This window comes from Tripterygium wilfordii, chromosome 23 (assembly GCF_013401445.1).
Source record: "Tripterygium wilfordii isolate XIE 37 chromosome 23, ASM1340144v1, whole genome shotgun sequence".
Lineage (NCBI taxonomy): Eukaryota > Viridiplantae > Streptophyta > Magnoliopsida > Celastrales > Celastraceae > Tripterygium > Tripterygium wilfordii.
The window spans coordinates 579,842-607,080 of NC_052254.1; the positions used below are offsets into that span (position 1 = coordinate 579,842).

A 27,239-nucleotide genomic window follows, 5' to 3' on the forward strand; every position below is an offset into this window, starting at 1 on the left:
ACAGATATAGACTTGTATTTCAAATATACAATGGAAATGAAGTCGATATATCATGAACATATATGCATTACTAAAAATAATCCTCGAAAGACATTATTCTGTTACCAGGTGTGGCCAAAGTCACATCCAATTTGCAATTGATTTAGGCCTGATGAGGAAAGTTGCAATTGATTTAGGCTTGATGAGGCGCACTTTAGGATAAGGGACAAGTTTGCGGTTAGCGTTAATCAATTGTCCGAATGATATGTTAGACTGGATGGTTCTTCGGTTATCACATTCTGATACCAGGTGTGGCCAAAGTCACATCCAAGTTGCAATTACAATTGATTTAGGTTTGATGAGGCGTACTTTAAGATAAGGGATAAGTTTGCGGTTAGGGTTTATCAACCATCTGAATGATATGTTAGACTGGATGATTCTTTGGTTATAAAAAAATAATAAAAAAAGATAAGGACGTTTGTAGTTGAGGGGGACAAAATTCTTCTAGTTAATGATTTAGGGGTATCAATTATATTTGTATTTTTGGAGGTTACAATTTCAAGCCCGTATAAAGCTAATATATAATGGGACTAATACGTTATGTAGAATGGTCTTCTTACCCTATATCTATACAAGCCCTGAACCTTAAACCGTAAAATTACCATTCATATTTTACAACTTATCTTTGAAATGGAGTACTTACTATTGATGGTTGGTCAGTTTATCTCCAAACCCACAAAGATTAGCTTTACATGCCTAAAGTGATATATAGGCCCTTGTATCAAGCCTAAACAATGACAATGATTAATCATGAATCATTATCATAATTACACATGATAAATGACTCTATATGTGTGCTATGTAAGTACTCTACCTATCCATAGCATACCAAGTTAACCCATCCCATCAAAATTTTCAAACTTTACTTATTATTTTTTTTTTCCAAACCCCCTCAAACCCCTATTATAAAAATCAACACATTTTGGTCCAATTTATTAATCAAGTAATTATAAAAAAAAATGAATTTATAAAAAGTTAAGCCAATGAGAATATAATGGTCGGCGAATCCTTTAGACACTTATTGTGCTTGTGTGTGTTCATTTGGCCCCTTATGGTTCCCCAAAATAGGGGAAAATGTTGTAATTTTTTTTTAAAAAAATTAATTACTAGTTATCTAATATTTAGATCCTAAAGAATAGTAATTAAGTAAATTGATGAATTGATGAATTGGCTTTGGTTGTGTTGTAGGTCCTTTTTGGGACAATGGATCTGTTTTGGTGAACCATTTTAGTCCTTATTTATGCTCCATTAATATTAAGTACTATTCAAGCATGTGATATGCTTCTAGAGATATGTGGTTATTAGGTCATCTTTAGTGTTATATATACTTTTTATAGTTTTATTATTTTATAATTTTATATAAAATAATAAAACAATAGTAAATTAAGAGATTAAAGTATTAGGCAGCAGAAAGCTAGTCATGGACCATGCTATTAGCTTGGATTCGGGGATTCAAGAAGATTACGGACCATACCTTTTGGGTGTTTTGATATCCACTTTATGTGGTATAAGAAATGTAGAAATTTGAAGTTCCACCTAATCTCCATTATCATCATTTGTGATTGATACAAGCTTGATATGGGATGGATATATGATCCCAAAACCCAAAATGGCCTTACACCCATGTCATAAAAATGATAGGAATATGACTTCTTGATGGAAGCCATTGTTGGGGTGGAATACGGACGATGATCGATGTATATGCAAGATATTCATTTTCTCACCTCCAAAAGATCATGGGTTCAAATGGGGGAGGCGAGATCGTTTCATGAAATAAAATAGACAATATCTTACGTTGAACACATACGTTGATCTTCATCTGTATTTCGCCCTAACAACCATATTACATAAAGTGCCATTCGTATGTACATAAATTTAGTGATTTGGGAACACCACCTTATTAGCTAAACATGTTCTTCAAATTTAAATTCATATTTGTGCATGTAAAAGTTTGGTAGACCAAGCTTGACCAATGTTGGGTCCTCAAGTAGTAATAATATGTGATTATACAGCCACTAATATGGTTAGCCATTGCTGTCAAAGCTAATTGATTACTATTACTTTCTTTGCAACTGGGAATAATGATGATTTGAAGCAGGAAATAAGGTTGCCTTTTGACATGTGGTCTCCTTCTTATTGACACTTTCATGAGTGCAAATGAGTTGCATAGATTGTGAAGCAATACAGTTGGGTTTTGACCTAATTTATCATGTCGTCAAGTGAAAAAAATTTGTGTACGTGCAGGCCTAACGACCCGAGTTTAAGTTCATATCGAATATCCAAAAAAAAAAATAATGTAGTTCTCGGTAAAAAAAAAAAAATGTTTGTCTTAGTTTTATATCATGGTGATATGCAAATTTAGTAGTGTTCAAGCAATAACAGGAGGCCCAACTTGATAGCATACTGGATTACTCATAGAAGAAAGTGGACTGTTTTTAGGCCCAAAAAGGTGGGGGAGCCTTCGGGTCTCGTTCGTTATGAGTGTTATTAGGAAATTTCACAAACTTAGCTGGGCGTTCGAAAGAGAGGCTAATAAAGTAATAATTGCTTGCGTCCAGAATATAATGGGCCTCCCAGCCCACATAACTAAGTCCAGTAGCCCACCTTGCGCCTTTCAATTCAGATTCAAATTTCAAATTTGCAACAACGGTAACATTTGCTGGATCCGACAAACGTTCTGATTTTTCAAATTTCGAAAACTTCCAATTCCCACATTTTTAGCCGTTACAAACAGCTATCTAATCTCTCCCCCTTTATATAGAATAGATAGTCCTGCTCTTCTCTCTTACAATTCTCTTTCAAATTTCCCTTTGATTCTTAGCACTCATTCAATCTCTACACCACCACTAGCTGAAATCAGATAAAAATGAGAGAGTGCATCTCAATCCACATCGGTCAAGCTGGAATTCAAGTCGGCAACTCCTGTTGGGAGCTTTACTGCCTTGAACATGGAATCCAGGTGAGTCCCTTCTGCACAGAAACTCTCAATCAATCCCATTATATATAGCTATATTTTATTGGGCACTAATTAACTTTACGTGATTTTGTGTTTCTTCAGCCCGATGGGCAGATGCCAAGTGACAAAACTGTTGGGGGCGGAGACGATGCCTTCAACACTTTCTTCAGTGAAACTGGTGCCGGAAAACATGTTCCTCGTGCCGTGTTCTTGGATCTGGAACCAACTGTCATTGATGAGGTGAGGACGGGGGCATATCGTCAGTTGTTCCACCCTGAACAACTCATTAGCGGCAAAGAAGACGCCGCCAACAATTTTGCCAGAGGCCACTACACAAGTAAGAAATTAGGGCTTAATCTGGAACTTAAGTTCTTCACTCTGCTAGTTTAGTTTCAAATTTGGTTAACAATTTTGGGATTTTTTTCGTTTGTTTGGAGCAGTTGGAAAGGAGATTGTGGATCTATGCCTGGACAGGATCAGGAAGCTAGCAGATAACTGTACTGGGCTTCAGGGGTTTCTGGTTTTTCATGCTGTTGGAGGTGGAACAGGGTCTGGTTTGGGGTCTCTGTTGCTGGAGAGGCTATCAGTCGATTATGGAAAAAAATCGAAACTTGGTTTCACCGTCTATCCTTCCCCTCAAGTGTCCACATCGGTTGTTGAGCCTTACAACAGTGTCTTGTCCACTCACTCCCTTCTCGAGCACACCGATGTGAGTGTGCTGCTTGATAATGAGGCCATCTACGATATCTGCCGTAAATCTCTCGACATTGAACGACCTACCTACACCAATCTCAACCGTTTGGTTTCTCAGGTATCACTAAATTGTGAATCGAACTGAAATTGTGGGTTTTCCCTCTGTTTTGCTTACAATGTCTTATTCAATTTGAATTGGGTTTTGTGTTCAGGTGATTTCTTCACTGACTACTTCACTGCGATTCGATGGAGCATTGAACGTGGACATAACAGAGTTTCAAACAAATTTGGTCCCATACCCTCGAATCCACTTCATGCTTTCTTCATATGCCCCTGTAATTTCAGCAGAAAAGGCCTACCATGAACAACTCTCCGTGGCAGAAATAACCAACAGCGCATTCGAGCCTTCTTCAATGATGGCAAAATGCGACCCGCGACATGGGAAATACATGGCCTGTTGTTTGATGTACAGAGGAGATGTAGTTCCGAAAGATGTGAATGCAGCTGTGGCAACAATTAAGACGAAGAGGACTATACAATTTGTCGACTGGTCCCCAACTGGGTTCAAGTGTGGAATCAATTACCAAGCGCCAACTGTTGTTCCTGGAGGCGACTTGGCTAAAGTGCAGAGGGCTGTTTGTATGATTTCAAACTCGACTAGTGTCGCTGAGGTGTTTTCGAGGATTGATCATAAGTTTGATTTGATGTACGCGAAGAGGGCGTTCGTGCATTGGTATGTTGGTGAGGGTATGGAGGAAGGTGAGTTTTCAGAGGCAAGGGAGGACTTAGCTGCTCTGGAGAAGGATTATGAGGAAGTTGGACTGGAGACTGGTGATGGGGAGGATGATGATGAAGAAGGTGATGAATACTGATTTTGATAGATTATCTCTCTGAATTGAAACTGAAACTTTAGTGTTCTGCCAATGGACTCAATTGGTCATCTGTTTTGCCTTTGTTACTTCTTGACAAAAATATATAGAATCCTCTATGAAATGATAGGTTATGGCAGTTAATTACAGTACCCATCTGACTCAAATTCATTTGCTTTTTTCCAGTTTGCCTAAGATATTCATGTCAATCTCGTATTAGTTTTTATTGACTCTACAGAAGATGGGGGTTTCTCAAAGAAACTCCCTGTCTCATGGTCTTAATTCGCAAACTTCTAAAGAAAGAAACTTGAAAAGAAGCCAACGCCTCTCTGCAACTCTACTCGACCTCTCCCCTCACTTCGTCTGATAGTAGGCAACAACTGTAACCTGCCAAAGTAATCAAAAGACAAAAGCATAAATATCAAACATCGAGACATGCAAAGAACCCGCGTGGAGGGCGAATTCTGTTAACGAAGAATCACAGTAGAGAACGAACCGCGGTGGAGATAAATTCTCAGTGCAAGGCCTTAAGGGGAAGTCTTGCCGCCCAGAGGCGAGCTAGGCAAGATCGGCCTTGACAAAATAACAAAATCCAACACCGGCCTCCTCACAGATCGATTATCATTACAAAATCCAGCGCCAATCCTATCCTTGGCACTTAGACCCTCTCGGATATCCTCTCCAAGATGTGAATCCTCCTCTATGATTTTCACCACCTGACTACGCACCTTCCCTCTCCTCCTCCCCCTTATCGCCACCGATTTCGGTGACTCAACCTCCTCAGATGATCCTCCGCTCTCCATATCCGCCTCAGCCTCCGTCCACGACTTCAACACCTCCTTCTTTTCTCCGAATTCACCCGAATCAATGACTGTCTTGGGAGAATACAGCTCCTCCCCCGGCTTCTTAATCTGATCATGATCAGAGACTCGATCTTGAGTCGCTCTCACACTCTTCACAATCATCTTGATTTAAATCTTGAAGAACAAAAATGACGAAGCACAGAGAGAGGAGCTCGTGTACTTATACACATAATAAGTGGAAGGTATATGATGCATGCGTGTTGCAGCATACTTCCGTCGTTACGTGGTGGACACGTGGCAATAGACGGAGGAAAAACGATATCATCAGTAATCACGTGTTGACCGGTAGGACATGTGGCGAATAGAAGACGAACTCGAAGACCGTATTAATTTAAACGGACTAAAATCCGTTACCGTTCTACTGGGAATAGTTGCCACGTCACTACGTGACTGCCATGTCAATATCACTATGACTGAAGTTTCAAACAGATATTTTTAGAGTCCCTACCATCAAAACATAAATTATTGGGACATTGAATAAATAAAGATGAGACCACGTTTGTTTGTATTCAATATCCAATGTCATAAATATCTCGGTCGTAAACCACCCGGGTGATAGGCTAAGGTGAATGATGAATAACGACCAAACCGAACCAACTTAGAAAGTCCTACGTGGGAGTGTAAGCAGTTGGTTACAATTGATTTTTGACATAAAAGTTAATCGAACCGATGGTTGGTTATCGATCGATAGTATTAAAGAAATGTGTAAATTTTTTTTATGAAAATAACTGATTGATAATTTGGTTATCGGTCGGTTAAGATTATTTTCTCAATAGCCCTAGTCCTAAGTTCGATTATCACTGAAAGTAAGACCCTTGTGACATGTACTAAAATAGGAGGAATTTGATAACCATCTGTCAATACTAACTGAACAAAATCATTACCATTCACAAATCCTATTGTGATAATAATATATTCATGTCGAGGTGGAGGTATAGAACGCAGATGCAAAAATTAATATCACAATAGGATTTGTGAGTAGTAATAACTTCGTTCAGTTGTCATTGATAGATGGTTACCCGATACCTCCTATTATGATTTAGTGGTTTAAATACAGATATGATTCCGCAAACAAATGGGTCAATCCATATAGATAATAACTTGTAGCATACATTAAATATACCCATCAACCTGCATTGATGTGATGTAATAAATTTATTTTAATTAATTATGGGGATGAGAAAACTAATTATAGGGGTTAAAAAATTAATTTTTGTAATGTGAATTACATGTCAAATCACAACGAAAGAATCAAATATCAAATCATACGTAAATTAATAATAAAATATTGAAATTCAATGATTGATCAAATATTAAATTAGATGTAAATTAATAATAAAATATTGAAATTCAATGATTAATGGATGATTTAGGGGTGGGAAAACTAAAATAGAGGAGGTGAGAATAGTCTTTCCCTTTAAATTTATATCAATGGTCTAAAAGACCCATCTAAAAAATCAAAATAAAAGTTGGGTTAGTGTCTACATCAAATTTTGTTTGAAAGGAATGTAATCAAGTCTGATAAGATTGCAATTTTCTACTTATCAGCTTTCTTTTAATTCATGGAGCTGCTTGTATCCACTTGGCATATGGATTTCACATGTAGTGGCCACGGGAGTCCAGTTGGGAATTGACGTACATTGAAGAACAGATGGCTATAAGCAAACCAAAAAAGAAAGCAGAACCGCACAAAGTATATAAATCTGTATAGGGTTGAAGCAAACGTGGAAATGGCTAATTTGGAATTCAGGGAACCAACCAACCAACCAACCTATTTGTCCCCTGTTTAACCGCATATAAATGTCACCTGCTAAGGGGATCATCAAATCTCTTCATTAAAAAAGATAGATAGCATACTTGGCTCAAACAGCATATAGTTGGTAATTCAATCCACAATTGACAAACAAAAGAAGACGCATAAAATATCCACTACAAAATTAAAATGGCAGTCACCATAAAAACCAAAATGAAACCATGTTTCTAGGCCTGTTACTAGCCTAATGTTCACCCTCATCATATCATGATCCGTCTCTATCCCATATCACCCTTGATTGGCAGTAGCCTTCATGTTTACTCCTCGTCATCTTCATCGCCGTCTCCTCCAGAAGCTTTCTTGGCTGCAGCCTTCATGTTCTTTCTCTTCACTCTACCTGCGCGGCCACCTCCGAATGGACTTGTCAGAGAGAAGTCAATGTGCTTCTGGGAATCAAGCCTCACCATGAAAGATGGTATGTTGACAACCTGTCTCCCCACCCTGACGAGAACAGAGTAAACTCATTCAATAAGCAGAAGCTCATGTCATATAAATTTGCATAATTTCCAAGGATTTTTTTTTTCATTCAAAATCACATTTTGGATGAAGCTAAACACATTTTAACATCAACGGTAAGGTTTACTAATTAGCAAATGCAGTCCTAAGGAATCTGAAGACTATCACCATTAAACCAAGAATACACATCCCAACAACCAACAGATACCACCCACACCTTTATAGGACTGAGGATCCCAATACTATCCCCGAAACCAAAGATAATGATCTAAAATTCCTAAACAAAAGTTAAATATCCACTCTGGATTCTGGAATTAACCAAATCCAATTCCAACGTTATAATGTTCTAAAATTCCTAAACAAAAGTTATATATCCACTCTGGATTCTGGAATTAACCAAATCCAATTCCAACATTATAATGTTCTAAAATTCCTAAACAAAAATTAAATATCCACTCCGGATTCTGAAATTAACCAAATCCAATTCCAACATACAGTCTCAAATGTCATAGTATGAAAAAGTCTGTCAATTCAAGAATATCATGAACATAGTAATCAGCTAAAAAGACAAGCTCTAATGTTAATGGAGCCATTTAGAATTAACTAATGCATTGGTTGAAAACAAATAACCAATGAACACAAAGCCAGCCATCCGACATACTACCACCAACTAATGAATACTCAAATTACGAAGGGAGCAATTCACAAAAACCCATAATTCAGACTCAGAAAAGTGAGATCAGATTTACAGCAACGGTTGTCTAACATGGAATTACTAGACCAGTAACAAAACATATATGCAAAATAACAAATATAAGATATGGTAACCACGGATTGTACCTGATATGTCGTTGCCTAATGAGCACACGGGCATGGTGAATTGACTTTGCCATGCCAGACTTGAACACAAGTGTTTGAAGGCGGCGCTCAAGGAAGCTCTCAACAGTAAGGGCCAAGACATAATCAAGCTTGTTCTGACTTTCATCCAGGAGCCCATATCTGTTCATCCTGCGAAGAAGAGCTTCACCCTCAAAGATACGGCGTGAGTTTTTCTCATCTAGGGTAAGAAGCATTCTTGCAGCATTACGGATACGGCTCAGTGCATACTGAACCCTCCACAACTCCCTCTTACAACGGAGCCCATATTCTCCAACAAGCTTCAGCTCCGCATCCAGACGTTCCTTCTCATAAGGACGACGCGGCTTCTTAAAAGTCTTCCCATCTGAAAACAAACAAGATCACATATTAATGTTCATAAAGCAAACTCAAAGAAGCATCTGAAACATGTTTACACTTGGGATCTATCATCAAAAAGCATTTTAAACACAATTTTTAAAGAATACGATAAAAGGCATGCCAGGTACGTATATTGAAACTATTCAGAGGGAGTCATCTCAACATAACAGTCAAATTTCTACGAAAATATGAAAAATAAATAAACAATCTTGATATCTTCTGACTTAAGCGTATAGATCAAGACGAAATTAAAGCTACAAGATTCATACACCTTCAATGCTAGCTCACGATATCGATTATGGGAACAACAGTTCCATCAACACAGTGCAAATACGGACATCTCTAAGCATGTATAAATGATATATACAGAGGAAAGAAAAATCGAAACTGGAATTAGCAGATAAAAAGACTGAAGGAGCAGATCTTACAGTTTCTGTAGAAAACAACGTGCACCATGGCTGCGTCCGCTTCTCCTCAATTAGCGAGAGCAGGAATGCACGGAAGAAAAGCCAGAACGCGGAACTTGATGATGCACCGCTTTATAGACGGAACCCTAAAGGCTAAAACCCTAACGGCCGATCGCACTGTTGAAGGCCAAAACTGGGCTGAAATTAAAGCCTAGTAAGCCCAAACACTGAAAATCCATATGGCCCAGATTCACATTAAAAGCCCATATCTGGGACCCCATATTAAAAGCCCGTATCTGGGCTACTTACCATTTTAGGCCTGGTGGCCTCTATCCAAACCTGATCAAACCCCGGGCCGGGCCGGGCTTTCTACTTGGTAATTACAACTTTTTAGGTTGCTTGGGCCCAGCTCGATCCTAGCTTTCGTACAAATTTTGGGCCAAGCTCAGCCCAAGAAGTAATTCAAAATCCCATGCCCGGCCAAGAGTCCGAAAGTTGATGAAAAAAAAAATAATGTTTAAATTTCAGGTTATGAAATCATACAAATTTATCCTTCACAATCACATATGATATAAGCATAAACTCAAACCGTTAGATCCGCATACACAAAAATCGGTTCCGCATACACAAAAATTTCTCATATGATGACAGAGTAGTCAAAACTCAGCACGTTGTCAAAATAGCATTGCTGATTTGCTTCAAGACAAACCAAAAATGATGCACAAATGTGAAAAGTAAAATAATGGAGAAGTATATAATATAACCTCAATACATGGAAGTTGGTATAGGAGATAGTTGGGCATATATGGCTTCCAAGGACAATTTAAGATCCAAAATTCCATTCGAACATATCTGGAAAAGAAAGAAACGCAGAAATAGAATCATATACCAGCTCCCTCAAAACTTTTGACCATCAGTCTTTCCTCACAGAAGTAGAAAATTAGCAAGGAAATGTTGAAAGATTTCATCAAGAGCTCTTTTCCTCTAGCTTAATGGGCAGTTCCAGAGTCTCACTGCCTCTCTTGATCTTTAATAATACTTTGTCTCCAACACTATAGTCGTCCAACACTTTGTACAACTCTGCTTTGCTTTTAACCTGTTAAAAGAAGATCACGAAATTAATCAACAATATTCATTCTTACCGCTTACCAGAAGACGAATCAGTTGCAGAAATAGAAAGCTTACAGGTTTGTTGTCAACTGCAATTATGATGTCTCCAAGGACAATATTTCCAGCAAAGCCCCTTGTGGTGGGTAGTAGCCCAACCTTTGCAGCAAGGCTATTCCCGGGAACCTACAGTAAGACGTATTGCACTTAGACAACTAGCGTAAAAATTAAAAAACAATTAGGATTAGGAGAGAATGTTATAGGATGTGTGGCACCCGAGAAAAGATAGAATAAGAAATGAGATTATAAGATCTAAAGTTCAGATGATGATGATGATAAAGGATCTGAAAGCAACAATCTATGAGGTTATAGATGGTTACACTCATAACTCTTAGGGCCACATTACCAGCAGGACAAGAGCCCCATTCCGAACATTAAGCTGATTTGCAACCACATCAGGAGCAATATCAACATTTAAACCAGCTCGAACAACCTAAGAGGAAATAATAATTAAAAAAAAAACCCATTTGTAAACAGCAGTCCATAAAGAGATTTTTTTTACCACACCAAAAAATTGCAATGGACTTACTTTACCAAGCTGGATCAATTGTGGAACAATCTTGAGCACAGTTGAGGATGGGATGGCAAAGCCAACTCCTGCTGATGTCCCTGTCAAACCAAGAGCAAGAGTAACAATGCAAACACATAGCAAAATAGTTTTTACAAGATTTATCTATCGGCATATATGGAGTTGGAAGTAGTCTTTATTCATGTACTAATACAGTGCGCAAACAAGCAAATAAAAGCAAAGCAAATTGTACTGACCATTTATATAAGCAATTCCATTAGAAGGGCTAAAGAAATGAATACTTTAACTATCAGCCTACACATATATTTCCTTTCAAATCATGTTAAGCAAATAACACCTGTCTGCGTGAATATTGCCGTATTAATCCCAATCAAAGTTCCTTTCGAGTCCAGTAGAGGGCCTCCACTGCCATTATTATAAGAAATATTAGGAATTTTTTGTTCACTTGTAACTGAGCAGCATTTAAAGAACAGTGTAGAAACTGTAGATAAGTACTTATCAACAGGAGCAATTCCCAGACTAACCTGTTACCAGGGTTAATGGCCGCATCTGTTTGAATTCCACCACCTATTGTCACTCCTGTTTGACTAGAGATGTCTCTATTCAATCCACTAATAACCCCAACAGTGAGAGTATGATCAAAGCCAAATGGATTCCCAATGGCTAAACACTGCTGCCCAACTCTTACAGTAGAAGATTGCCCAACCTTAGTCGCTCTCAACAACTCTTCAGGGGCTTCTACCTAGCATATGTTAAAAACTTAAAAACATCAATACCTGCACAAAAAAACCACAACTCTAGATAGTAAAACACCAAACTAAAGTTGCATCTACTGACTGCTTAGAAAATCAGCAAGGCCAAACAAACACCAACACAAAACAAGTGCAGAATTTGCGTGTTATTCACAAAAGAGCACTAATTACTAAGGGAATTTCACGCTGAAAGAAAAAATAACAAAGACTTGCCTTCAATACGGCAAGGTCTTTAGCACGATCAGCGCCAATCAACTTACCCTCAAAATCCTTTTGCAACCTTTGAGAAAACTATCAAAAGATCAGATTAAAGTTGGAAATTATAGAAACACAAATGTGTCTCACTAGGTCAACTATTTAATGCAAAAGAATGCCGTTTAGCAGTATGGCTTCAAGCACTGCAAATCTCACCCTTCTGAAGCTAGAATACTAACTCGAGCAACAACTTGTCCAGGGCTTGGATTTCTTGAAAGGGCATTACCAATCACTGTGCAACATTAACAAAAACAGTGAACTTCGAATTTCACAACACAGGCGGTAAACTTAATCACAGTAACTAATGCTGAAACTTTAATAATGACACTACACCATTAACAAGATAATTTATGAGAATATCATGCCAAAATTCCAATGACTCAAAGCAACACACAAGAAAAGAAGTCATGCAAAAGAATGTCAGAAGCTCATGTAACCTAAAGGCGGGTATTTGATCCTGAGTAAGGCTCAATAGAATATCAAAGGTGTAGAAGGAAATAAACAGCATCCTATTCCCTGAGAAGAGAATTCAATTACATGCAACGTTGATGACAATCAACAGGTGGACGAGTGACATATTTCATTTGGGTACTAGCTGTGGACTCTATAACATGACTGGCTGTGGACTCCATAACATGACTGGAACATCGCTTGACAGAGAACATCATTTTCTCAACTAACCTTCATATTAGCATATTTTCTCATATATCCTTCAATAGCTCTTACCATGATAATTTGTTACAATGTGCCCCTGTTTATCCCAGACTACTCCAGACCCATTTCCTTCTGGAATCTGCCAATAGGTATAACATGAATAATTAGTTTGAAATGTTGACACAATTAAAGCATATTTGGCTTTGTAGGTAAACAGGATCAAAAAATTATATCAGATCTCAAGGGCAAAAGTACCTCAACTACACCAGTGACATTAAGCTGAGGGCGCAATGTTACATCAAAAATGTTGACGACGGAGTATGTATTCTTCTCAAAAAGTTGGACAATTCTTTCCTGCAAATTGTAATGCATTATTACAACCTCATATACGCATTACAATGAGTCTGAAACTGATACAGAGCACTCGAATTCAGTTTTTAATCTGGATGATCAGTTCTAATTTTTTGAGACAAACCTCAGTAGAGAAGAGTGCCCCTGAAGGAAAAACTGGAGGAGTTACATCTTCAACGGTGACAGATGAATCGCCTAGTGCTTGGGCTGTATATACACACTTTATTGCATAATAAGAGAAAAGATTTAGAAGTACAAAGGCGTAGGCTACTCAATAATCAAGATGAAGCCAGCTGCTTTATTTGATAAACAACTAGTGCAGCCTAAGTAGTGAAAAGCAATTTTACCAATTACCATAGTCACAACATAATTGGTCAAAAAAAAGGAGAAGTTATCAAGTAAAAGCCTTAACACAAAGCTTATTGTGTGGACCTGATAAATAGGTTGAATCGTGATAACACAAATACATGAGGGAGCTTGTCAGTAACATTCGCCTACTCATCACCAGCGTACTCTTTTCACGTACTTTTCCATTGAAATCTTTGGCACAATTTCTTAAAGTTCTAAAAACAACAAAGGAAAAATGACCAAGAATCAATATAAAGAGAAACAAAGAGAAAACATACAACGCCGCCAATGAAAAATACACTTATAAACAGGAGTTGTTTAGATAGATATAAATTTTACCCATGCGAAGTACATATTATCAATTTTAAAGCAAAAATTTTTTTGGAGCAGATCCGGCTGATAAAAATTAAAAGATTTGCACTAATCACTGACAGAAAAGGATTTGAACTGAATACCGTAGAACGAGAACACGTAGGGAAGAAGTATCATCAGTGGAAGAATCACTAGAGGGAGCAGAGATTGAGCACAAAAGCCTTCGCCGACCCATGAAAAAATTTCTTGGGATGCTTATACCATGAGATGGTAATGACAAAGAGTTGCAAGCTAACATCTGCATGTGTATTTGATATGCTTTTAGTACCTTGTAAAAGTTTAGCAGAATGACAAGCAAAACAATACATGAGAACTCAAGTAGCATATGAAGGCACAAATTTGGAATATGCCTAATAAGGAGCAGCAATTGCAAGACCAGTAGATAAGGTCTCCAAGTATGAGGTGTAACAGACATTGACAATAAGGTATAGGGCGTTCGAATTTGGTTAGAAATCAAATGTCAACCCTCAGAGCAGCTGAACATATTTGTTGCATAGTCTAATCTATAATTTGAGATTTCCATTCTCCATTGCATCATGAAGGATTGTGCAGTGCAATCTGCTCGAGCCTGCAGTCCCATCACCAGTTCACCACCTACACTACCATGTTCCAATTCAATCGTTGTCACAAACACTAATTTCAGCAGAATTATGATCCCATCACCAATTGCATTGACACTTCCCACAAAACCTATGCTATATAGTTCTGTTCTAGCTCCAACATTTCTTAATCAGATGTACTACACTCATCAAGTTAAGCAACATATACCCAAAAAAAAGAGCTAAAATTCCTCTATCCCACGAGTTGAATTTAGTAAATTTGAAGTTCTTTAACGACAACAGAAGACGAATTAATGGCATTCCCACAATACCCAGTTTCCAAAGAACAGAAACGTCGGTTCGACACGAAACCCTAACGTGGATATTTTATGTACATACTCTATAAAGAGAGACATTAGTGGTTCTCTTCACAACAAACATCTACAAGCATAAAATTGTAACCACGTCTGATTTAAATTAACGGAATCATCGACAAAGGGAGACGAAAAGATTGAGGCAGTAAACGTACCTGAAAATGAAGAGAGTGGTAGGCAATTTACTTGTTTTTGTTAGAGAGAACAAATGGAGGGAAAGCTGAAGTAGTGGACGCCAGAGGCTATGCAACGAAAGGCTCGTATTCTGTGCTATTCTCAGTGTTCTGTTGGTACTCGGCTTTATTAAGATTTGCCGTTTGCGAACTGAAAGATCATATTGGGCTTGGCCCGTTCTTGTTCTGGAAAGCCCAACCGCCATAATTCTTAGGGAAAACTTTAGTCACACCCCACTTTTTATTAAAGACACCCCGTCAATTGAGTTTTACAAGGGATGGTCAACTCAAATTGGGGTGTCTTTAGTAAAAGGTGGGGTGTGACTAAAGTTTTCCAATTCTTAGACCTTTTAGAGGCCCACTTCAGGAAGAATAGGCAGCAACGCCCTGATTCGGCCCATATTGGTTCTAGATCGAGACAACTGGCCCAGTCTGGGGCTTCACAAATCACAGTTTTGGCCGAGTAAGAGATATGAGCCTTTTCGTTTAAGCCCTAAACAGTTTTAAACGTCCCCTTCGGGCCCACCGGTACCTTACGTGCAGGGATCTATAGACAGTTGATTGAGATTTGAGACTCTAAATAATGGACCTCCCCAAAACTAGCTTGACATCGGTGACGTAGCAGGTGATAGAATTGACATTAGTGGGCATCTTTGGATTTGCTAAGGTGGTTTATATAGTAGATAACCTGAGTTATACGAGTCCGAAGTTTGTTTTCAAGAAACTTCTTCGACCCTCAAGAATTGACATTAGTAAGTATCTTTGGATTTGCTAAGGTGATCTACATAGTAGATAACCTGAGTTATAGGAGCCCTAAATTTGTTTTCAGGAGACTTCTTCGACGTTTAAATCAGTTCAGTATATTTTTAGTATGGAGTGCTTTAAGCTTTCTCACTCTCAAGTAGTTATATTAAGAGTGCAAGGTTAAAGGTGGTTTATTTGTGGTTAAAAATAAATATTATATATATATATATATAATCACTTATTCTTGTTTTGTCTTTGATATGTTCTTTTAAAATTTCCCCTCCATGCATATATGGAATATGGTGACGTAAGGACGATAAGAATTTCATAAGAGGCTCATATTTGACTCCAATGTCCCATCAATATGTTTGTGTGTGAGTTCGATTGGTTAATTAATCTTCTCATCTTTAATGGTGGTAGGTGCATGCAATGTAGCTCACTATGCAAGCGAGCTAGACAACCATTTTAATTTTAGAATGCATGGGCCATCGTAATGGGGTTTAAACTAAACTAATCCACACAAAAATAATTAAATTATATTAATTGACATAAAAGAAATGTGAGATTGCGACACACACTCATATATCATTTTTACGTGTTGTCTTTGATGATCTTTGCTTCCAACCCTTGAATACTAATCTTTTAGAATATATTAGAATCTAAAACTTCATAGTCAAAGTACAACATACCCAATCTTTTTCATGGATTTGCACCATTTTTCTTCTTTCTCAATCACATATATAAAGAAAAAACAAGTTTAGTTGTTATTTTTTAGTTAGAAATTAATTATTGATTGAAAACCCAACTATATATGATTGATGAATGCAAGAGTATTTATTTGCTCAAGTGGGCTAAGGCCATTAGTGAATAAGATAAGATTTGAATAGTAAGTTAACCGTTAGCTTGACATTTATATTTAAATTTGGACATAAAAACGTCATATCAAATTAAGATTGGTTTCAAAGAGATTAGCCCTAATTAAACATATGAATATGATTGAGTAAAATTGAGATCACCTTGTACAAGCTAGGTTTATAATAATTAATGAATCTCTTTAACAAATTGTGATTTGTAACTATTTTGTCCACATAGCTGCTATCATTGACCCCTACCTTGACAACAAGTCTTTTAATTGAAACGAGAGGAGATGATCCGTTTGGTTTGTTTTCTGTTTTTTTAAATGTAAAACAGAAAAAATGTTTATGTTTTGTTTTATGTTTTCAACTGATTTTAGATTCTTTTATGTTTTATGTGTTTTATAAAATAGGCAACCAAACTTTAGATTATTTTATGTTTTATGTGTTTTCTAAAATAGGCAACCAAACGTGTTTTCAATATTATTTTTTGTTTTTCAGAAAATGCATTAAAATCAAGCATACCAAACATACCCTAATTTCTAATATATTAATGGGCATCTATATTTTCTCTAATATTTGTATTGATGGAATAATTAAATTAATTCGGAATACTATATTCAAACATGCATTTAAAAAAATTAGAGGGGGTCACTTGATGGGGCATTAGTCAATAACCCTAATTATTATGAAGTTTCTATACATTGGGAACATGATCATTTTTAGGAGATTAATGTTCACAAAGAAAGAGAAGTGAAAAACTTTGGTTATAAAAATTTGACTCCATTTTTCTAAACTTGAATTGCACTCATGGATTGCAAAACCCTAGGTGAAGGAACACGATATATTTGGGTTTCAAACAAGAGGGCTATGTTTCGTGGATTTCAATCTTAATTTGGAGTTGTTATAATTAATTTGAAAATTTCATCATAACTTAATCAACAAACACCAATTAGTTTAGTTGGTGAACTGAGTCGTATATAATCTCGAACGCTAAGTTTGAGTCTCATCCCTCTTCCTTGATAAAAGAAAATCATAACTTAATAAAGCTTACGCATATGAATAAAATAATTATAAACAAAAAAAGTTCCACCTAAATTCTTTTATACTTTGATCGATCCATATTATCTCAAAGATCTCATAAGAAAGATATCATAAGAAGCATAAGTTGGCCTAGTGAGAATGGTATATATGCTCTTTATCAATACTCGTATATAAAGCTTTCGCAGTGAGTGAAATCGGGGATAAACAATAAGTATTTAGATTTTACCACACATAAAATGTAGAGAGATTATTTCAAGAAATTGAACGTGCGACATCTAGGTAGCATCCATGACCACTAGATCATATGTTACGTTGTTTTATCGAAGGAAGAAAAAGCCAAAAGTACCCTTGATTTGCGCAATACAAAATGCAATGAAACATGGGCAGTTATGTCTATTCAAATTTAGCATGCACTCAATTTGGTGCTACTCGGTATTGTCAATAAAATGTTGAAAATGAGGAAAACTCATATTTCAATGTTCATGAGATCAAGAAGATTGACTTATTGCACGCCTTAGGATTAGTGTATTAATTATTATATTCTAGAAACTAATATTGCACCATGAGCTTAATTATGCGACCACCGTCCACTTTAAAAATCCAAGGAGTTGTCTACTTTGTCTCTTGGTATTGTAGGAAAGTTGTGAAGTTTCTATTAAGGGAAAAAAAATTTATATAATACAATCCACAAATTGAAAATTGAAAATATTTTATATAAACCTTAAATAATTTATTATTAACAAAGTTTTTTTGTGTACGATACTACGATGGGACCATAGTTTCTATTTTTTGGGTGTTCACTGAGTAAACTCATCAGACCTACGTAGTAGTGCACGAATTACGCATGTCTGTTAATGTACAGGGAAATCTTTAAATTTCTTGTCCCTTACATTCAACAATTAAGCAGATGTCCACTTACGTTTTTTTTTAATTGGTCAACTGGTATATTAATGTTCTGTATAAGGTTGTTCACAGTTAAGGAATCCCAATAGAATCCAAAAAAACTCCATTAACAGGTCATGTGTTCACATCTGAAAAAAGGAATAAAGAATGGAATAGAAAGTCCAAGAAAGAATGGAATAGAAGACGCATCTTTGGGGCCAATCAATTGGGTCTCAGAATCTATCAGATTTCATCAAATAATCTTATTATTTATTGCAAGTTGGTCCACCCTTACACAAGTTCCCAAAGAACCAATTCAAACAAAGATCATTTAAAACAAAAAATCAAAAATCAATACGATCATAGGTTAGTAATGAATCTCTCTAAGTCAAATCGTATGGATTCATGAATCTGTTATTAGTGAGAAACTTCTATGCGCACTATTGTACAAGTCTAATGACCCGAGTTTAGACCCATATCGAATATTCAAATGACAAACTTATATGTCGTCATTTTTGGTTATCAAAACAATACAAAATCAAAATATTATAACACTATGAAGGTTGATTTGTCATTTTGTGTTTATACCCTATTAGAACATAAAAGATAGAATAATGGGTTTCCATTGGAGATTAAGATGAAAACCCCAAAATTCCACAAAACAAGTGCTCTAATTTTGCAGTCACTTTGAGAGACCTTATATTTGTACAGAAACCCACATAAGGTTCAAGAAGTGGCTTCATTAAGAGAGTTACCATTCCCTTGACTTGGTTTAAATTTCCTTGGTTGCAGAGTAGCTTAAATTCTTACCAAGTCACCTTGATTTTCACATTTAACATAGTCATCATCCTTAAAGGACGGCCTAAGATTCGGGTTCAGACACCTTCATAGGAAGCAATTAATTCAAGGAAGCTTTGAATTTAGTGAAAACTGTCTTCTTTTCCTTCTTGAGGGTTCATCTTCTAGTACTAGTACTGGTTCACAGCTTGGGTCCTGCTCTACTGTTCCATTAATAAGTTTTAGTGCTTGTTTAGTCTCATAAAGAGAAGGGTTTTAAGGGAGAAAGGAAGAGAAACCATGGATGAAAAACATGATGCAGATAAGGTGGATGATGTTATGCTTCCTGGGTTCCGGTTTCATCCGACCGATGAAGAGCTTGTTGGGTTTTACCTGAAGAGGAAAGTACAGCTGCGTCAGCTTGCAATCGAGCTTATTAAGCAAGTTGATATCTATAAATATGATCCCTGGGATCTTCCAAGTAAGTTTATTCATCTCTGCTACTAAGAACATGTTCCATTTGCAGCAGTAGTTTTTGGTCATTCTTTATTTCGTCAACTAATTTTTTCTCTTCCTTTGTTTTTCATAAGAACTGGCACCTACTGGGGAGAAGGAGTGGTACTTCTACTGTCCGAGGGACCGGAAATACAGGAACAGCGCGCGGCCAAACAGAGTCACGGGAGCTGGATTTTGGAAGGCTACCGGAACAGACCGTCCGATTTACTCCTCTGGTGGCACCAAATGCATTGGTTTGAAAAAATCACTTGTGTTCTACAGAGGCAGAGCTGCTAAAGGGATCAAAACTGACTGGATGATGCATGAGTTTCGACTTCCTTCGCTCTGCGATCCTTCACCACCAAAGAAACTCTTAGACAAAAGCTTTCCTGCAAATGTAATTCTACACTGACTTGTCTTTTTTACATTTCTTTTCAATATTTGTTTGTCATATAAACAACAAAATTCTGACATCAAAGGTTCTGATAATCTGGACTTCAGGATGCTTGGGCTATTTGTAGGATATTCAAGAAAACCAATTCAATGGCGCAACGAGCACTTTCGCTCTCCTGGGTGTCGCCGTTTCCAGCAGAAGTTCCAAGATCAGATGTTCTTAATCAAGAGGGATACTGTCCTCAGTTCAGTTCAGAGAACATATCTTGCACAACTGAAATCGGATCAGTCATCCCATTTAGCAGCAACAATGGATTACAACATGCATCTGCCGCGACTTTCGCTGCTTTAGACGTCCTCTCACACAAACCACTTCATCCTACATTCTACAAACCATCTCTAATCCCCAACTCAAACGGAGAGCTTCCAAATAGTTTCATGTTTTCGCAGTCTGAGCCCACCAAATGTACAGTTGACACTTCTTCCATGCTACTCAACCAGGCCTTAGTTGGGGATATCAGTAAAGGCTGCTCAGAGACCGTAGATTTTTCAGGGCCTCAACAGTTCAATGGCTTCTCAATCAGTATGCACCAAAATATGCAAGGAACTATGGATCAGGGAGGCTTGAGAAAGAACCAAAGTGAAAGTCATGATACTAACCAGTGGGGGACACTTGGATCTCCTGGATTCCCCTTCAGTTTGCCTTCTGGTGTATCTAATGACTGGAAACTTGATTTGCCTTGGGACTCTAACTCACCACCTTGTATTAGTGATATGTCTACTTCTTACTCCACAAACAAATGCTATGCTTAAAAAGATGTTTAATTCAGTTTGACATTGCTCATTTTTAATTGCTTCTGCCTATGTTCTTAAAAGGAAAAAAAAATGAACTAAATTAGAAGCAGATAAAAAATGGGCAACACCGAATTCGACTTGACGCATAGCCGTATAGGGATTATCATTGTTGTGATGCGTTTTTGCTTTCAAAGTACTGTCCCCTCACGGTTTTATTTCAAGCAATTACCTCAACTCCCCCACTCGAATCCATAATCTCTTTACAGTGGGAAAGTGAGCATAAGTTAACAACTCTACATTACTCAAGTTAACAACTCCAGATGGTAAAAGTGTCGCATACAAGCAGAAAAAATAGAACACAAACTAGGCTATTATAGAAGATTCAATAATGTGTGATGTACCTTAACAATCAAAAAGTCATCATAAAAACAACATACTCAAAACAATTTGCACCTGAAGGAAAAATTCAAAAAACAAAGTACAAGTGATTGATCTTCAACCAAGCTAATTTTCGATGCATTACAACTCCATTTTCTGATTTCATCATAGCCACAAACAAAATTTATCTAAAGCAATGCTGTCCCCTAAATCACATTTCAGCTCTTTGAGGCTATCTTTTCCTTTGCCTTCTGAATCTTCAAGACCTTCTTCACAATCTTTTGCTCTTCCACCAAGAAGGCTCGAATTATCCTACAAGAGCATGAGAACAAAATCTCTTAAAAATTGCTAACAATTTCTCTTGAAAGACTGTAAAACCAAAATAAACATATTATCAGCGCAAGTAGCCTACCTCTCCCTAACGGCACTGCCAGACAAAACACCACCATAAGCACGATTCACAGTCCTGCGGTTCCTAGACAATCTAGACCTCTTGTATTCAGCAGGTCGCAAATGAGGAATCTGGAAAGAAGTAAAATGTCATCAGAATAACCACCACCATCACTAAATCTATATTCATGACGATGTTCAAACAAACACCAAAAAAAAAAAACCTTGTAACTTTGCCACTTGTGTTACATCAATACATGACTTAGCGCTCCAAATCACCAAAAGTATCGAAAAATGAAATATGACGGTAATTAAAGGGGACTAAGAGAGACTAAGAATCACAAACATTAACGTCCCTGCTTTTTAAGCAGAGCAATATGCATTTCAATATATTACAGTAGAAACAAGTACAAAAGCCGATCACAACTAAAGCAAAATAAGAAACCAGAACTAAAACTGTGACCCTGATCAACCCACCCACATGCAGGCATTAAAACCCTGATCTACACAATGTATATAGGAAACATTTGATTCCTATAATCTACAATATAGCTTGTTAAATCAAAAGGCCATATCTTGAATGCAAACCCTAATTGGAATTATGTTGATAACAGGAAAGAAAAAGCCTCGTCTAAACAAGCATTTGTTCATAGCAATAATAAGAAAAACCTTTAAACTACATGCTGATGCAACTTAATTAGGAGGTCAGAACCTATTTCTAGACCAAGCAAGTGTTCCTGAATGCTTTACGAATCTTAGATACAGATCCAATACAATATTCACATGATTCTTAAGATGCATTGTAACAATCATTAGTACACTCAAGCTTAGAAATCATTCCTAAAGAACAACTGAATCAATCAAGGGAATTTTTAAAAGTCTAGATCAAGACCTAATCTTTTCAAAAAGTATGAATTATACAGAAGAGGAAATCAAACATACACGGATGAAACCTAAACTAAGTCAAAACAACACATATGCAGAGTAAAGGAAGCAAACATACTCCTTGAATTCTCTTGCCAGTGACAGGACATTTGGGTCCACTCGCTCTCTTCTTCGTGCTCTGATAAACCAATTTCCCACCTTCATTCAAAGTCCAGGCAAAGATCAATCACATATTAAAATACATACCTCAACCCAATCAACAACTCCACTATAACAATCAAACTAGGATTACAAACCAGGGGTTTTAACGACCCGGTGCTGGTTCGACTTAGTTGCGTAGCTATGCCGCTTGCGATATGTAAGTCTTTGGACCATTTTTAGTTCTTCTTCTCTCTATCTAAGTCGACAAATTGCTCAGCAGCTTGAAGGAGGCTGCGACAGAAGGCTCTGATTGAGGAGACGAAGGTTTATATTCCGAGTATGGAACCCTAGATCTAATGGACACTATTCTGAGTTCGATGGACGGCTGAGATCGACGATTAATTAGAAAGGGCAGTTAGACTTTCAAATTTATCAAATAGTGTTCCAATTCTTTAATATATTTATAATTTCCCCTAAATTTTACTTTTATATCAAACCGACCCTCAACATTTTAATCCTATGTTTTTCAGGTTCTTGACAGGCCGATGGCCCAAGCCTCAGTCTACCCAACAAGGGCCCAAGGCCCTGGAGTATCTTCCACAAGTCCACGATTTCTTCACAGGCCCCAAGGCCCAATCAAGGACTCAACAGACATAACAAACCCATGGCTTCACCAAACAGGCTCAAGCCTAGACTTCTATCCCGCTCAGCAAATCACGTGCAATTATGGTCACGTGAGTCAGAGCTCTATAAATATAATGTCTCGTCACATTAAAAGATCTAATGTTTGGAGGTATCTGAATCTCTCTTTCTAAATTCTCTCCATTTTTGTGGCCTCGTACGAGATTGCGTTTGCATTTTTTAAAAGGTCTTGGACTGAATTGCATTCATTTACCCAAAGGATACGTGAATTTGAGTCTATAAGACATTCGAATCATCATAAAAATTGATTATAATAAAAATTAAAAAATACAAATACAAATAATGGTCACCTTCGGACGACACCGTATTTGAAGATGGATTACAATAAAACTAAAAAATACAAATACAAATAATGGTCAACCCTGGACCGATGTCGTATTTAAAGATGGATTGTAGGAGAACTCACAAAAGGAAAAATGAAAATAATAGCCATTGTCGAACAACACCGTATTACACCAAATATCACTAGACACTCATCGAACAACATCATACTCCACCAAACTACGTCAAGTTATATAGATTGAACAAAAAAAATCAAACAAACAACATCATGATTCTAGATCAAAAATCTCGACTTCTCCTTCAAAAAGAGATCTCGATATCCCTCAGAAATGGCAATGATCGATTGATGTCTTATAACACCAATTGAGATCGCGTCTGCATTGTTCATAATTAAACATGATTGAACAATACTAATTCAGTAATTCTCACCATCATTAACTAGTCATAAATTATTGAAGATAAACCTACAGAAGTCAAAAGCACCAGCAGAGCAAGTTTGATTTTGCCTCTTTTCACCAAATGTTAGCTCAAAGAACACATTATTCATGGCAGCATTAAATCTTCACACTTGATATTGCTGCTTTCTTTTTCCCCAGTGCAGCCCACATTGAATGCCACGCGGTTTTAATAGTTATTGGCAGCACCAGCTGAGCTGACTTTAGGGTTTTTCCTCTTATCACTAAATGCTCTTCCTGTCATCTTTTGACTCTATTCCCTCTCAATCCTCACTTGGGTCAGCGTCCCTTCTCTCTCTACTTTTTTTCTATATAATATGAAGACCCACTGGACTACTTTGGATATGCTTCTCTTGCTTTCTTTTCTCGTACTTTGAAAATACAAAGAAGAGAAGAAGATGGGTAGACCACCTTGTTGTGACAAGATTGGTGTGAAAAAAGGGCCATGGACTCCTGAAGAAGATATCATTCTGGTTTCTTACATTCAACAACATGGTCCTGGCAATTGGAGAGCTGTACCCACTAACACAGGTAATTAGTTTACTTAATCAGTCTGCTTTTCTGGGTTTTTTTTGTCAGTTTATTGAATTATATGTTCAGTTTATTAAATATTTTGGGTTTTGATTTGCAGGGTTGCTTAGATGCAGCAAGAGTTGCAGGCTTAGATGGACTAATTACCTAAGGCCAGGAATCAAGAGAGGGAATTTTACAGGACATGAAGAGAAAATTATCATCCATCTCCAAGCCCTTTTAGGCAACAGGTACAAAATCCAATCTTTCTCACCCAAAATTTGATTCAAGTAATATGTTATTGTTTATCTTGAGTGGTCTAGATTGGTTTCTCTGCAGAGTTAGCTGATCGAAAATGATCGATAAAGATTTTAACAGTAGATTTCTCAGTTATCCCAGTTGCTTGTTTGAGTTAGAATAACTGGGATAAGAGCTGCTGTGATCCTATCATAACTACTAATTAATTTTGGGGCACTGAATGTGTGTGTGTGTTACAGATGGGCTGCAATAGCTTCCTACCTTCCAGAGAGAACAGACAATGACATTAAAAACTACTGGAATACCCATTTGAAGAAGAAGCTTAAGAAGAATCAAGGTGGTCATTCTAGAGATGGATCATCATCATCAACAACAACATCATCATTAACAAACCCAGATTCAGTTTCTAGAGGACAATGGGAGAGGAGGCTCCAAACTGATATTCAAATGGCAAAGCAGGCTCTCAGTGAGGCCTTGTCCCCTGAATTCATCCAACAACCTGCAGGACAGGAACATCAAGCATCAACATACATTTCAAGCACAGAAAACATAGCAAAGTTGCTTCAAGGGTGGATGAAAGACCCACCAAAATCATCAAGCTCAATTGTCACTGATGATCACCAATATTCACAGAAAAACAAGAATCCCAAGACGAATTATACCAAGGATGAGAAAAATGAGATGGAATTATCAGAGGCTTTTGAGTCAGCACTGTATGGGTTTGAGTCTTTTGACTCTTCAAACTCTGATCTTTCACAATCTCAATCTCCTGGTGAGGCCAGTATTTTCCAAGATGAAAGCAAGCCAAGTATTAATAATTCCCAAGAACCATTGTCATTGCTAGAGAAGTGGCTTTTTGATGAAGGAGCTGCTGCTTCACAAGGGAAAGATTGCTTCAGTGATATTAAATCTGATGAGAATAATGTTAAATCTTTTTTGGGGAATTAGATGAGAATAATGTTAGTGGCTTCATTGATGATGAGTAGCACTAGAATGGAAATGTTTATATGATGGATCACATGATTAATATTTTTGTTCGAGATCAATAAATTAGTTACTTTATTGATATTGATGTTATATTTTGGATTATTAGCTAAATTGATGAGCACCATGAGCTATTCGTGGTAGTCTACATAGTACATGAGATTATATTCATTGTTAAGTGATGTAGGGTTAAAAGTTTTTGACTTTTTTACTTTTGTTGGGAACTTTAATTTGGACGTCAAAAAGAGTGGAAAATGTGGGCTTGATTAATTGAAATTTAATTGGCGTTAATTTATGCATGTGGAAAGAAGAGACCAGCGCTTGTGATTAATTAAGAATGTCTATGAGACTATGACGATCAAATATCCAGCCAAGGCAGTAAGATTCTCTATAAGGATATAGCATACCTTACATAGTTACATATGCGTCAATATATATATGCCAATAAGAGGAAAGTGTTTTTGTAGTTTGTAATTATATTAGATATATCCATTAGCTGCTTAAAAATGAAAATAATAGCTTCGCTGCGTTGTTAATGGTGTGTATATATATTTCATATTTGTTCTCTTGGGTTATATAATGTCAACATTATCTAAAGTTCGCTTTTTCGACTTTAGGACATATGAATTGAAGTCCATGAAAATGATATACAAATTACTCTTTTTTAAACTGAAAATGACACCATACAAAACTCTCTTATGCGTATAAAAAATTTTCATCTAACAACAGGATAATAGAGCAAAAGTCCAACTCGTGGACACGATATTATTGCTGGCAGTGAGAATACATATTGGAGTTTAATGCACATGTATGTGAATCCCTTCAACAGGAATAATAGGAGGTGTACGTTCGAGACTGGCCATGCAAGTAATGCCATGTTTTCCATACCGTGAAGACATGGAACCATCATATGCACCCCTCATGGATTCTCCAAAACTTATATGTTCATTCACACATGTAGACTGTTAATGTATTAAATGCTTGCCCTCTTTGTCTTCACATTGCATCAGATGATAGGGAAGCACTATCCCAACCCCCCCTACTTTCAACCCCCTACATTCTCTAGACTACTTTAATGACTTTTTCCAATGTCATCCGTTGAATGACTTTTCAATGGTTTGAAATTGTAAAAAAACATCACCTTTTGTTTAGTGGTCCTTGCATCGTAAAACTCGCCAGCCCCTTTTTTTGACCGTTCATGTATTCAATCCACCACTCTCATGGACTCCAACTCAATATATATTCTCTGTATAGGACAGAGAATATATTCTCTGACTATACATGTGTACATATATGGCTATAAATTGAGAAGAGTTTGCAGAGCATTTAAAGAAGCTGCAAGAGATAGCAGTAGTGTGTGAGAAAAAAACGAGAGAGAGTCTTAAAGTAGTCTGTTGTTGAGATAAAAAGAGAGTGAACCTATT

At 37.0% G+C, this 27,239-nt stretch overlaps 7 protein-coding genes across 8 annotated transcripts; 3 read left to right on the forward strand and 4 right to left on the reverse strand.

The window, feature by feature from the left end:
• The first annotated feature begins 2,819 nt into the window (after positions 1–2,819).
• On the forward strand, positions 2,820–4,709 carry LOC119993633 (tubulin alpha-1 chain-like). The gene is made up of 4 exons (XM_038840834.1): positions 2,820–2,998; positions 3,098–3,332; positions 3,436–3,806; positions 3,901–4,709. The coding sequence occupies exons 1-4, from the start codon at positions 2,906–2,908 to the stop codon at positions 4,558–4,560; spliced, it is 1,359 nt and encodes a 452-aa protein (XP_038696762.1). The 5' UTR covers positions 2,820–2,905; the 3' UTR covers positions 4,561–4,709.
• On the reverse strand, positions 4,675–5,555 carry LOC119993634. Its single transcript, XM_038840835.1, has 2 exons — positions 5,054–5,555; positions 4,675–4,944 (listed from the first exon to the last, which is right to left on the reverse strand). Exon 1 carries the CDS (start codon positions 5,520–5,522, stop codon positions 5,085–5,087), a length of 438 nt encoding a protein of 145 aa, XP_038696763.1. The 5' UTR covers positions 5,523–5,555; the 3' UTR covers positions 4,675–4,944; positions 5,054–5,084.
• Positions 5,556–7,231: 1,676 nt separating this feature from the next.
• On the reverse strand, positions 7,232–9,507 carry LOC119992498 (40S ribosomal protein S9-2). The gene is made up of 3 exons (XM_038839227.1): positions 9,354–9,507; positions 8,530–8,911; positions 7,232–7,674 (listed from the first exon to the last, which is right to left on the reverse strand). The coding sequence occupies exons 1-3, from the start codon at positions 9,379–9,381 to the stop codon at positions 7,491–7,493; spliced, it is 594 nt and encodes a 197-aa protein (XP_038695155.1). The 5' UTR covers positions 9,382–9,507; the 3' UTR covers positions 7,232–7,490.
• A 545-nt stretch (positions 9,508–10,052) lies between these two features.
• Positions 10,053–14,951, reverse strand: LOC119992983 (protease Do-like 8, chloroplastic). Of its 2 annotated transcripts, XM_038839844.1 has the most exons (14): positions 14,829–14,951; positions 13,844–13,998; positions 13,473–13,603; positions 13,165–13,247; positions 12,945–13,043; positions 12,762–12,828; positions 12,192–12,267; positions 11,994–12,060; positions 11,553–11,770; positions 11,366–11,433; positions 11,029–11,108; positions 10,846–10,932; positions 10,518–10,625; positions 10,053–10,428 (listed from the first exon to the last, which is right to left on the reverse strand). In XM_038839844.1, exons 2-14 carry the CDS (start codon positions 13,996–13,998, stop codon positions 10,300–10,302), a joined length of 1,368 nt encoding a protein of 455 aa, XP_038695772.1. In that variant the 5' UTR covers positions 14,829–14,951; the 3' UTR covers positions 10,053–10,299. The 2 variants fall into 2 exon arrangements, with proteins under 2 accessions (XP_038695772.1, XP_038695771.1); XM_038839843.1 differs by lacking the exon at positions 14,829–14,951 and having other exon boundaries at positions 13,844–14,004.
• Positions 14,952–19,099: 4,148 nt separating this feature from the next.
• Positions 19,100–20,868, forward strand: LOC119992595 (protein FEZ-like). Its single transcript, XM_038839371.1, has 3 exons — positions 19,100–19,628; positions 19,738–20,039; positions 20,144–20,868. The coding sequence occupies exons 1-3, from the start codon at positions 19,448–19,450 to the stop codon at positions 20,846–20,848; spliced, it is 1,188 nt and encodes a 395-aa protein (XP_038695299.1). The 5' UTR covers positions 19,100–19,447; the 3' UTR covers positions 20,849–20,868.
• A 311-nt stretch (positions 20,869–21,179) lies between these two features.
• LOC119992597 (60S ribosomal protein L34) lies at positions 21,180–22,940 on the reverse strand. The gene is made up of 4 exons (XM_038839373.1): positions 22,780–22,940; positions 22,602–22,681; positions 21,621–21,730; positions 21,180–21,520 (listed from the first exon to the last, which is right to left on the reverse strand). The coding sequence occupies exons 1-4, from the start codon at positions 22,856–22,858 to the stop codon at positions 21,427–21,429; spliced, it is 363 nt and encodes a 120-aa protein (XP_038695301.1). The 5' UTR covers positions 22,859–22,940; the 3' UTR covers positions 21,180–21,426.
• A 1,417-nt stretch (positions 22,941–24,357) lies between these two features.
• Positions 24,358–25,866, forward strand: LOC119992596 (myb-related protein 306-like). The gene is made up of 3 exons (XM_038839372.1): positions 24,358–24,594; positions 24,695–24,824; positions 25,071–25,866. The coding sequence occupies exons 1-3, from the start codon at positions 24,462–24,464 to the stop codon at positions 25,777–25,779; spliced, it is 972 nt and encodes a 323-aa protein (XP_038695300.1). The 5' UTR covers positions 24,358–24,461; the 3' UTR covers positions 25,780–25,866.
• Positions 25,867–27,239: the final 1,373 nt, after the last annotated feature.